Here is an 11,959-nt window from a genome sequence, read left to right on the forward strand (position 1 = left end):
TAAGCAGATTCCTCTGGGTCAGAAACGGAAGCCAGGTAGACCGAGGAGGGCAACTCGCGCTCTCCTCGTCGACTAGGGTAGAAGAAGTATGAGCTTCTCTCCTTGCAAATCTAACTGCCAGTCTCGTTGTCGAAGACTGCCCGACTCCTCGTGAATAACTGCCAGCTTTGTAAAATAAACTTGTACGAATTGAAAAAAAGCTGCTAGTCCTAAGTAATAAAACTGCCGAAGTTGTGAAATTTCTGCCCGAAATCATTTTCTTAACTGCCCGATCGAGAAACTGCTGAATCTATAATTCGAACCGCCCAGAATATTAATCCCCATTTTCAATGATTCTCTGATATCGAGGGTAGTTCCAGGATTCGGACTGTATCATGTTCTCCGCATCCATTGAACGAGATAATTTGATGGTTGGATTCGGATCGTGTCAGGGCATTGATGGAATTCGTTCAAACATGCATGATACGAAAAACGGAGATCAGCCCGGCTGATGAGATTGCCTTCAGAGCGCTCGCGATCCGACTCCGGGGGTGGGGAGAGATCTTGACGGTAGTCCTCACTGCACGAAGGGAGCCCCCGATATACCCCGGATCCTCTCAAACTTTCTGTCTCTCCCCTGTAAGCAATTGATTTCCCGGTACTCCCGGATATCAGATACAGATCTCCCGATTTCCTGCTCGACTTCCAGAGATTTGATTGTCTTCCACTGGCAATTGAAATCTGAGAGTTTTCCGGAAGACCCTTGTAAGAAATGCTTCATGACGGAATCCTCAATTCCACAGGGGGAAGCCTTTCCCCTCCAAACGACGCTATTCTGCGCACCGAGATGGTTTCTGTGCGCCTTCATATTCCGACGACACCCACAGCTTGAGAGTTTTCTCTCCCGAGCGGAGCGCGTGGGTGAGCTGACCTTCTATGACGAGCTTCTATGTGGATACTATGCCACATATCAGCTGCGCCGTAGAGGCTGCTGCGGGCGCCATTGAGGATCATTGTGAGAGACAACGTTCCGGGGGCTAGTAGAGAGCGAACATATTATTCCCGATGCTCGACCGTGAGAGTCTGGGACCGAAGCCTTCGGCTCGTCATTGTAAGTTGACTGTCATCTCCGATTTCTCCATCCAAAGTCAACCTTCTAGCGATGATCAAAGCCCGCTAAAATCTATGTTGTTGTCGACCCTGCTGCTGCTGCCGATGCCGAAGCACCAATGGTAGATGGTGGTTGTGTGACACCACTGTGTGCATGTGTCGCGGCCAACCCGAGTAAACAAAGGCGGGATGACCTCTGAGCTCTCGAAATCGAGCGGGCTTCTTGAATTAAGTCCGGCTTCTTAAGACTCCACGTCAGACGGGCATTCCGATTAGTCCGTCATGATCGCAGATCTATCGAGAACAGTTCACATAAAGCCGTCTCGATGTCTTCTTCGTCGAGGGCCTCAAATGTTCCGCTCGCCTTTCTGAACGATTTGATTATTAAGATAAGGACTCGCTACGTACTGAAGAACGGGTACGGCGCAGAATCATGCGATAGGTTTCCGAGGATCGCGTCCAGCCTCATTCCTCATACGCGACCCCTAGGCCCGCATGTTTCCGTCTCAAAAGTCGAACCTTTCCCTCGATTCTACCTGATAGCCTCTTTCTCACTCCGCTTTTTCGTGGAATCTTGCAGGATCCGTCGCCTCAGAACGATAGACACGCAAACGAGATCCATCGTGAACCCCCGACGCATGCGGATATCCGACGCGAGGTCGTTTTTCGGCACGATCGAAGGGGAGAACGTGGCGAGGAGAAAAGACCGCTGGTTGCGAAAATGTCCGTCGCGGTCCATCATCGGCAGAACGTCCCGGCTCTGCAAGAGTCGTTGAAGGAACTGGCCCATCTCATGAGGAATATCCAAGCCTTGCGACACGAGACCCAGCGCGAGATCCATGCTGCTGTGTTGGCCAAACACTGCGCGCTGAAAGAGCAGGAAAAAGACAAGAAGATATCGAGCGAGACCAAGCATGAGCTCAAGAAATGTTTTTGGAGATCGATCGACTCTTGTGAAAACGAAGAGAACGCTCTCCGAATGAGTCTCGACGTCATCAAGAATATCCGTCTTGCCAACAGCGCCCGATCTGGCTTCCTGTCCGGTCTTGGTAGAACCCAGCGAGGCGAAGTCGTGCGTAAAAGCGCTCTGATGATGAATTTGAAGACTTTGGCGCGTCAATTACCTCTGTGGGTTCCGACAGACCACGAGAAGCCTCCGCCGCTGTGTGGAGCGGTACCAGCACCTCCGGGTCACGAAGCCGAGCCCCACTCGATGGTGGCAGCCTTCGTGAAGAACGACGACGATGAGGAATGGATCCTGGCCAGGGTCCGTCACTACGATCGGACTTCGGGTCGGTACCAAGTCGACGACATCGACGACGAGCATCCGGAAACGCTTACCCTGCTCAGGAAGCACATTATCCCGCTGCCGCTGATGCGAGCGAACCCCATCACGAACCCCGAGGCATTTTTTCCCAAAGGCACTGTTGTGAACGCACTCTATCCACAAACCACTTGTTTCTATAGGGGTTTGGTCGACGAGATCCCTCACGGACCCCAGGAAGGGTACAGCGTGCAGTTCGAAGACGAAAACTACCCTGGTGGTTTCGCGCCAGCTCTGGTTGTCGAGCAGTTGTACGTTATCGAATGTGTTTTGTAAAACGATACAGCGCGAGCTTGAGTGCAACACCCATGAGATATCATCGAGGACGATTGTTCTCTCGCGATTTCCCATGCGTGGACACATGCGCCATGACACCTGATGCGACCGCAGAAGCGTTCCTTTAGCGTGGATTCATATGATCCTCGGTCAAGCTCCACCGGTGTCGCATTGCTTCGCTGACCTGTCCGAATGGTGTCGTCAGAGTTCTTTTGATCGCTCCCGAAGTCATCGACTGCGATGTATCTGTATTTATGCTTGTACAGGATTCTACATACCTATTTAGCTTTCTGCATTAATATAAGCCGTCTCGTTTAGACAAACGGAAAACCAAAAAAACTTCGATGTGATCCACCTCGAAAACGAATCCGATGAAGTTCATCTTCCATTGCAATTTGCGTGTCGACGACCCATACGCTGACCGACCCGGGAAGTAATCATCGATCGGGAGTGCTTGCGACCCGACACAGTGGTGAGAATGTGGTCCGGTCGAAATCTTTGTGAACATATTGTTACTTTGGCCGCCCTGAGCGAACTCTCAGACGGAGCAGATGAGTCTGGGGTTCGGAACGGCGGCGTTGTTGTTATGAATCTTGTAAACTAGGATATATATGGAGGGGTGTCGCGCGTGACATTCTTTCCGGAGCTTTCTCAAAACCATACCCACATCTACCGTAACGAGCGTTCTTCGGAAATGTGCCTCCTGATTATTGATGATCACACGCTGCGTTATTCCGCGGTTGAGTACAAATAGAAGAAGTTTAGTTAGAAACCGTGAGAGCGACCATAGTCGTGGAACAATAAAATTTACCCTGGTCTGGTGTTCGGAACGAAAGCGCCGTTTTCCTCATGGGTTCGGGCTGAGTATTCATCTGACATAAACGATGTGGAATTTCCCTCATTGGTGCAAGATGCTCCCCGCCGCAGGTTTCTCGCTCGAGTCTTCGTCTAGGTTTTTAGGATTCCGTTCCTGCGTAGTCCTCTCGGTTGTCGTCAACAAGTGCAGACAGCGGAGGCTTCGCGAGCCTCGATACTAATTGAATGATGTTATCTACCAACAACGATATGAAAGCGGAGCATTAGAAAGGTGCGGATCTACTCGCGGTCGATTCTCTCGTCCACGGAAGCGGCTCACAACGCGGCCCTCACTTCTGATCCGCTTAGCGAAACTTCTTTCAGTCAGCTGAGTTTCTGGAATTTCGATGAGACTTCCCACCCGCTTGATCAGCCAGGGATATTATCAGGGCCAACAATTCCATACAGCTGAGGATCGAAACTCTCGCATTCTATCATCATCGTACACGGCTCACCGATAACGTTTCATCTCAAATTATCCATGAGTGCTTTCATGGATTGGAGCAGGCCCTAAAAGTGTGTTCGTCTCGAGAGATTCCTTTCCGCTCGACGGTCCCTTACCTCACTTCAGTGAGAATGCCCACTTATCCCGGGATGAGCTGGGATTTTCTCGAGACATCGCGGATCCATCTCGGGAGATTCATGCGTTGCGAGGGTATGATGCCGATGGAGTCATGTCGAGCTTTCTTCTGGATGTCTCATTCCATTTGGAGAAGGAAACAAGCTCTGGAATTCTAGAATGATCTGTCCCGGATTCTTGGATCGACAGCTGATCTTTGTCGACGTCGGAATCGGCCGGGTGTGGGCCCGGTGAACCCAGTGGTCAGTATTGGGAGTCGTGATCTTCAGGCGACGCCGATGTGAAGGCAGACTTTTCCTCATAACAGGACTTCCCATGGTGAAAATAGCTGTACATAATTTTTTCAAAGTTGACACCTTCCGTATGATTAACTGTATATGGTAAAAATAGCTGGAGATACCGAAATGTCCTCCGGTTCAGCACCGATGAACGGATCCTCGACGGCGGGCCGCAGTCACACAGATGCATACTCGAGAGAACCTGGGCGCCTCTCGTCCCTCCTAGCGTGAACGAGCCACATAGAGGGCACAAACTCTCCGCGAGGCATCCAAAGACCGATCTCCAGAGCTGAGGGTTCAGGCAACCAGAGAATACGCGGACAAGCAAGCACTTGGAGCGCTAAGCCTCATGGCTTCCCCCTCCCCCCACCCTCCGGAGCCACATTCGGTCCGGGACATCTTTCGTAGGGTGGGCTGGAAATAAGGGATGGACAAGACAGCTTTCCCTGGGGACTTCGAGGCGGGTGGGCCTCGAGGCAACGGAACCAGGAAGCTTTCCGATTCTGCATCTTTCCTGTCTATCGTAACGCTAGCATCGACGGGTGACACAGCCGTGGGGAGGTGTCTTACACATGAAGACAAGAATGAAAATCACAGGATATCCATGACATGCGGGAAACGGCTCTCTCAACCCAATCGCGAGAAGAAATTCAGAGAAGTGTGAACTTCCGGTCGCATGCTTCGGATGACACTGATTAGCAGAGGAGCCGAGTGCCGACGCGGACAATACCGATCCCATGAGCTCTTTCGAAGCTGCGGGCGACGCGGCATCGATATCAGGTGCGACAGAGTCAAGCGGAGCGTCTCATGACAGACATCGCGCGGGAATGTTCTGCCGTTTATTTCTCCTTTCGCATGGCGGATTAGTCATTCCGCTCACAATACGGTGTCATTACCTATTAAAGCTGAGAAGATGGCGGGCGATAGGATCGCCGCCGTCGAGCGGTTGATGAATTTATCCCGAAGGGAGACAAATCTCTCTCTATCTCTATCTACACCAAACTCTCGATCATGTTTCACCACCAATCTCGTCCGGAATCGATTCGGACTCTAGAGCCTCCACGGAGCTCTCGATTAATCGACGTCATTTATAATAATTGAATTGGAAGGTGGGCGGACAACAAGAAGGTTACTGCTCGCCCCCCTCCAGCCTCGAGGACGAGCTTCCGGGAGTGAGCGTGGCCCGATGCGATTTCCGTCGATTAGCTCGACATTAGAGATTCCCGCCCAAACCGCACACTGCCCATTAAAAGTTCCGCGGGAGACAGTACGAGATCGCTACTCCCAGGGCGAAACAGACAAGTTCCCGGCTGATGACTAGTTCCATCATCGACTGCTTCGGTCACTCAAGGATCGAGGAATATGTTTTCCACTATGAAAGAAATTAATGATTTGACCAAGGGTTGGATACTTGAGATAAAATCACAATACATCAAAATAACAAGGCTGTTTTGGCGTTGATTGAAGTCACGCGCATGATCATGATTCAATCATCGGAAATCGCCCATCATTCGCGTCTAGCCATTGGGCGAAGCCCATATATGTGTTAGGGGTAGCGTACAGTATCGACACTTGGTGACTCTGACATAGATGCAGGTAGGAATCGGACACAGGACAGAAACAGCGTAGGTGATATTCAGCCGCAAAAGCGACCATGTCTTGTCTCCGTCTGCAGTCTGCTCGGAGGAGATCAGCGAGGTGGAAAGTCGACAGAAAACCAGCATGTATCCGTAAGGTAGAAGATGGTCCTCCTCATCCTTCTCGGAGGGCATCAGACTATTCGCATTCAGCGCCGCGTCCCCGGAAACAAGGAACAGAGTTGCCGGGAGAAGGAAGGAGATCTTGGCTCCGGCGGCTGGAATCCACGACCGAAATTGAGCGATCCTCCGTGCCTGACGTGGAGCCCTCGGAGTCTCCGGCTCTCGAGTGCGTCCTCTGAAAGCGATTCCGTAAGGAGTAAGGATACAGTAAGCCGAAGCTCTACGATAAAGTTCAGCCGACGGATTGCTTCTGCGGCTCGAAGACACTCTAGGTATTATGCTCGACGGATGTGAGGAAACATCATCAATTAGACAGGACCACGACTCTGACACCCAACGAGGGGCATTTGTCCAGCATCTAGAGTCTATCACATCGCCGTTTCCTGAGGCACATGTGTGTTTTCGTATGGTGCACGTGGAAATGCTTTCGGCGGAGTCATCTGTCGGAGCTAGAACTCGGGAACCAGGCATGGCTCTCTTGAGGAGACGGGAGCCAGCGAGGGCTCGCGGCCTTACATAAGCAATGCGCTCGGCGACTCGCACTACAAAAGGGTAATGCGAGCCGGAACTTGCCGCGGCCTGAGGCGGTTTCGAGACTTCGATGCATCCGTTCTCTCACTCCTCTAATCCAACTGCTGAGCCATGAGCCACATTGATGTGCGCTCCGCAGTCGGGAAACATTGCGTTTGGATATTTTCCATTTTCCGAAAGAGTGGGACTTGGGGCGCGGCGCTGTCCGAACCTCGACGGCCCTACCTCAGCGATCCATAGAAGCCATAATGAAGTTCGTTTTGCGTCGCGGCTCGCTCGGTCGACGGCGTATGCTCGATCGATACCCTTCCGTCAGACACCTCAGCAATTGTTCAAGAGCTCTGCACTGCACGCTCCTCCTTGTTGAGCCATAGAGACGTCGTCGAAATTGATCACCTACCGCTACCGTCATTTTCGATCGGTGAATTTCCGAGGGTTCGGAGGCACACGACGTCTACCGAATCTCGGGGGAAATCGGCCGATGCTCCTCGATACGGCACCATTTTGGGTAAGGAGACATATCCTTTCGGATGAGAGATTGTAAAGCCCGACTAGGGTCGCACGCTTGCTAAAGACTATACGACTCGCTCGCTCTTAGAGACCGGGAGAAAAATCACTTTATTGAGAAGTTTAGACTTTCGCGGCTTGCCACATCGAGCTCATCCCATGCGATCTCATTGGGCTAGTCCAACCACGCCTGGTGCAGACTCCGGTTGCTCGAAGGTTGAATCTTCGAGCAGATTGATTGAAGTGGGTGTGCCCCCCCGTAGGAAACCCCCTCTCTCGATCTCAGCTCGCGGTCGCATTGACTATGACCATATAAACAACGTAGCCGATAAAGAAGACCAGAAATGATCCTATGAGTACGTTACGACCGATGCCATCGCAGTATTCTGTGAAAGACTGATCCTCCTTCCGTCTCAGCAAAGTCTGCCTAGTCTTTATCGAGTGGTACATCCTCCCGAGACTCGAACGACCGGCTTGGTCCTCCCACTCGGTTCCCTCCTGCAACGACGAGGAAAAGCGAGAGGTTCCTCAGTAGAATAATGCGAGGGGATGTCTATATTTACGCACACGGGTTGTGGATCGGAGAATAAGTACAGGCATAAGATAGGACTCACGAAGGGGAGAGGACCGCGATGCTTCCCGCGCATCGTCTTCAATTGTTCTTCGTGCGCCTCATCTTCGCCCGAGACTTCTTTTGCAGCTTCGTTTTCTTTGTGCTCTCTGAACTGTATGCCTTGGATGAGGGCGCACTCGAGAGTCGACAGCAAATTGAAACCCAGGGTTGCGAAGAGCCAGATATCGATGTTCTATGAAAAACACGAAAATTCGTTTGAGCTGGGTTTTGTAATATCCTTTTTCAAACTTTCGAACTTGCTGTGCCCACGGCACAACGATAACTTCTGAAGGCGATCAAGTCTCCATTTATCGGAGCTGGGGATTCCTGAGAGGTCCGTCCACCGAATCTCCCAACTCGGATCCTTGATCCACTGGCAGCTTCCTTGGACTCCCATTGCTCGTGAGAGAAGCAAAGTTCTGTATGACTAATCACCTGACCGAAATCCAGGATATCTGACGTACCGTTAGGTAGGACGTGGGCGGAATACTTAGTCGCACTTGAGTTATTTGCGTATACACAGCCAATAACGTTGTTATGGTCAGAGTGATACGTTCACCACCAGCATCCACGCTCATCCAGAAACAGGAAAATCCCACCAATACGAGCAGAATGCTGGAACGAATATACTGAGGGTTGCGGTACGACAGTCTCGATTATTGTCTTTTTCCGAAGGAACCAGAAAATGTCATCGCTGCACTGAATGCGACTCGAAGTCGGGGAGCCGGCGTGGATAAATAATCAATCGATTATGTTCATTATACGGGGCCGAGCTCAATCGATCTAAGGGCAGACGATTGGGGTCGGATCGACAATCCTTCCATTCGGAAGGAATTCATATCGAGCGTTGGGAAAACATCGTGGCGTCGAAGTCATCTTGTTAGGATGTCCCCTGGAGCGTTCCTCTTCTGCGATGGGAAGATGAAAGAGGCGCAGATGGACGCATTACGCCGTTTCAAAGCTTAACGCATGAAAAGGCTCGCCCCGAGCCTGCACATATGTACGATTGTCACGGCTGACTGCACGTCAGTGGAGACCTTCATATTCCCGTGTTTTTCTTCTCCGATCCCGGGATCGCCGGGATCCCCTCTCGTGTCACAGAACTGACACTTTTTGCGCTTGGGTCCCTTATTTATACGCGATAGGGTCACGCCTCACCTGGGAATATAGGTTGTGATGAGCTGATTCACGAGCTTGCGCGAGAATTTGAATGATACTCGAACACCGTCGTAGTTTCCTGAGAAATGGACGCTGCTTGAATCGGATAATATATCATCTGGACGGGTAATCCGAAGATATCTCCGAATTTCGACCGGGTGGGGTCAGGCAGATTGAGGCACCCACCTTCATTCTCCAGGGAATACCATTCCCCAAAATCCTCCGAAGAAGTTATCTGGACCTGGCACACGAGGGTTTGAATATTGGGATTTATCAAAACACCTCTGGATTGCAACCATTTGAACCTCAATCGGCTCGTCGGATAGGAAACTGGAAAGCCCCGGGATCAATTCAGACTAATTACGGATTCTGAACCCTGACGATGAAAACGAGGTAGGTTTAATCTGAGCGATCTCGATTTCAAGCCGACTTGTTGAAGCGATTTCGAATTTCCGGAGCACTCACAGCTTCGCATATTGAGATAGCAAACATTGATGTCTAGAGGATACATTTTGAAGTTGAATTGGCAGCCCACCGTCACGGTTTCTTTGCTTTTGAAAACTAAGCGACAATCCTTGTTCTCGCCATTATTGTAGAGGAGCAGCGACCGTGGGGGGTTTATATTTGACGGAGGGATGACGTCCTTGCCTTCGACGTAGTAGAGATCGGGTACCCAAAAATATTTCACCTGGAACGGTCTGGGGTCAGGGATCTGGATGACTTTTTCAATTCTCACTCGCGGACACTCACAGAGTGGAAGAGTCCGTTCACTTATGCGCATGCATCAATGCCCTCCCCGCGGAAGGGCCCCTAAAAGCCCACATGGCGTGAGCTTCCGGGCTTGTGGCGATTCTTGCTGATACGATACGAGCTCCGGAATTTTCGGTAGATAGGTTGTAGTGCTAGCTCCGATCGGCTTGGGGAACAGAGTCGCAGCTCCCATCCCGTAGTCGGCGCTCCACTACAGTGGAGGACTCACCTTCGTGCTCGGAACTTGGATGTACTCGTTTGCTTTCGGTGGTTTGAGCAGGAGAATCGCGAGGAAGGTTTCGTTGAAGTATTTAGCACAAAGTTCCCACTTGACATGCCAATAAAGTTGCAAAATGATTTCCAGCTCGAAATCCTGAGGAGATTGTTCCATTACGTATCGAATGATTCTAGGAAGGCGAATCCGACCGCTCGCAGGCGCTCGTCTCAACCGGTCTGGCTCAATAACATTTCAAAACAAAACCCATACCATGGTCACTGGATTTGGATCGCCGACGCTCTCGATCAGGAGGGTGACGTTCACGGTCAGAGGCTCTCGGAATTCGACAGGAGACAAAGGTTCCGTTAACACTCTGCTTCTCAGAAGAACCCACGCCCAAACAAGCGAGAAACCAACATTCACTTTCATTCTTCCGGAGGAGGAGGACTGTTCTCCTTGGAGAGATTTCGGCGTAGCTGCCTTGTTTTCGAGTTCCCTAGCTTTGTCGAGTTCTCACGAGAGTTCATACTCGACGAGTTTCGATCTGTGTGCAAATATCTCGCTCGCGACACACCGGGCTGGACCCCAGTGCTTACCGAGAGCCTCGAGAGTCGGGCACACGACAGTTTCGAGGATATCAAGTGTATTCGATTGCGAGCTCTTGTACGATGTCGGGTGTCGCCGTGAGAAATTTCTAACCCCGGAAAGCTTGAGGGTTGTCGATACGAATGCCTCCCTCAGAATTCGGAAGGGAGATCCGGAGATGCGGAAAAGAGATCCGGAGATGCCGAAAGGAGATCCGGAGATGCGGACAGGAGACCCGTGCCGATGAGGATAGGCACCCCGATAGGATGAAATCGCAGTATGTGTCTGTCACCGAACAATTTTTAGCGCTCTCCTACACCGAACAACTTTTAGCGCTCTCCTTCACCGAACAGACCTCGAACTCTTTTCAATCGATGTCTGATCACCTCAACTAGGTCAAGGTAAACTTCCCGAGCCGTTCGGACGCAAGCTCATCGTAAGATTTTCGTGTTCTCCAGTGATCATTATTTTTCAGCAAAAGACCTTTTCATTACGATGTCAACATAGTTATTCCGGGCTCGAAGTGCCTTCACGGCCGGTATGTGCATAAGCCCAACGGAAAATTCCAGTGAAGTTCTCCGAAGCTTGAGCTCGTGACCGCCGCCTGCGTTCGGTCGTCGACTCCGGTCGGGATCGAATCGTGTGAATCCTCAAACTCGATAAAAACATCGGGGAGAGCCTACTCCACAAGCGGACTGAGGGTCCCCGACTGGCGCTCAAGCGCCGAGCACTGACTCCATACCCCATACATACTACGAAACACTTCCCGAGCGGATCACCTGATCGACACGCGGCTCTCCCACATCGAGCGCCAAAGCCGACCAGGGTCGCGCAACCGATACGAGAAACCAAAGAGAGCTGAAAACACGACAGCGGATTCGTCCTCGTTCCGATACCGAAGAAGTGCGCCGTCGGTATGCCATTCCCGAATCCGAGATTCGAATAATCACTTTGACACATTTGCCGCGCTCGCAGACCCAACCGACTCGTCGCAGCGGCATTCGTCATCCTTGAGTCCTTTTTCGGTCGTGAGACCCACGACGAAGAGCGAGGGCCTGACAAAGAGCTGAATAAATATCCTTTGGGAGCATCTCGCAAGAGAGAGAGAGCGAGCACCTCGATCGTCCGCGCCAGCGTCAGTTGAGAGATTCCCGAACTCACCGATTTCGCGGAATCGCGCCAGTCTCAAAGGATATAGATAAGATATTGCGATTATCCTCCGCAGGCGGTTTTTGCGGCTCACTTGCTTACACTGAGTTGATTCTTCGCGCTATCCCTTTGAGCACCAGCCTAGAGCTGTTTCGCGAATTATCATGAGGGCTCGAGCAATATCAGATCAACGTGTCTCTTCGAAGCCCGATGCAGCAGTTATCTCAAAGTCTTCCCGGTTTTCTTAATTCAGTCATGCTCTCGGTGTGGCTCCGTGCACTCTCATC

The 11,959-nt window shown here is 51.3% G+C and overlaps 2 protein-coding genes across 2 annotated transcripts; one reads left to right on the plus strand and one right to left on the minus strand.

The window, feature by feature from the left end:
- The first annotated feature begins 1,810 nt into the window (after nt 1-1,810).
- Nucleotides 1,811-2,689, plus strand: Sgf29 (SAGA-associated factor 29). Its single transcript, XM_003741506.1, has one exon. The coding sequence runs from the start codon at nt 1,811-1,813 to the stop codon at nt 2,687-2,689; it is 879 nt and encodes a 292-aa protein (XP_003741554.1).
- A 4,793-nt stretch (nt 2,690-7,482) lies between these two features.
- LOC100897920 (glycine receptor subunit alpha-4-like) lies at nt 7,483-10,367 on the minus strand. Its single transcript, XM_003741507.1, has 8 exons — nt 10,209-10,367; nt 9,951-10,094; nt 9,437-9,659; nt 9,158-9,301; nt 8,972-9,050; nt 8,278-8,428; nt 7,815-8,006; nt 7,483-7,698 (listed from the first exon to the last, which is right to left on the minus strand). Exons 1-8 carry the CDS (start codon nt 10,365-10,367, stop codon nt 7,483-7,485), a joined length of 1,308 nt encoding a protein of 435 aa, XP_003741555.1.
- Nucleotides 10,368-11,959: the final 1,592 nt, after the last annotated feature.

This window comes from Galendromus occidentalis, unplaced genomic scaffold (assembly GCF_000255335.2).
Source record: "Galendromus occidentalis unplaced genomic scaffold, Mocc_1.1 scf7180000077183, whole genome shotgun sequence".
NCBI classification, from domain to species: Eukaryota; Metazoa; Arthropoda; class Arachnida; order Mesostigmata; family Phytoseiidae; genus Galendromus; species Galendromus occidentalis.

What these genes read in the sequence shown, in the direction of transcription:
- Sgf29 (XM_003741506.1), top strand. Translation starts at nt 1,811, where the DNA reads ATGTCCGTCGCGGTCCATCATCGGCAGAACGTCCCGGCTCTGCAAGAG.
- LOC100897920 (XM_003741507.1), bottom strand. Translation starts at nt 10,367, where the DNA reads ATGAAAGTGAATGTTGGTTTCTCGCTTGTTTGGGCGTGGGTTCTTCTG. An exon ending in ATCCAAATCCAGTGACCATG is followed by an intron (nt 10,095 to 10,208) that starts GTATGGGTTTTG and finishes CAATCTCCTCAG; the next exon opens with GATTTCGAGCTGGAAATCAT. An exon ending in CGCCCACGTCCTACCTAACG is followed by an intron (nt 8,007 to 8,277) that starts GTACGTCAGATA and finishes TGTTTTTCATAG; the next exon opens with AACATCGATATCTGGCTCTT.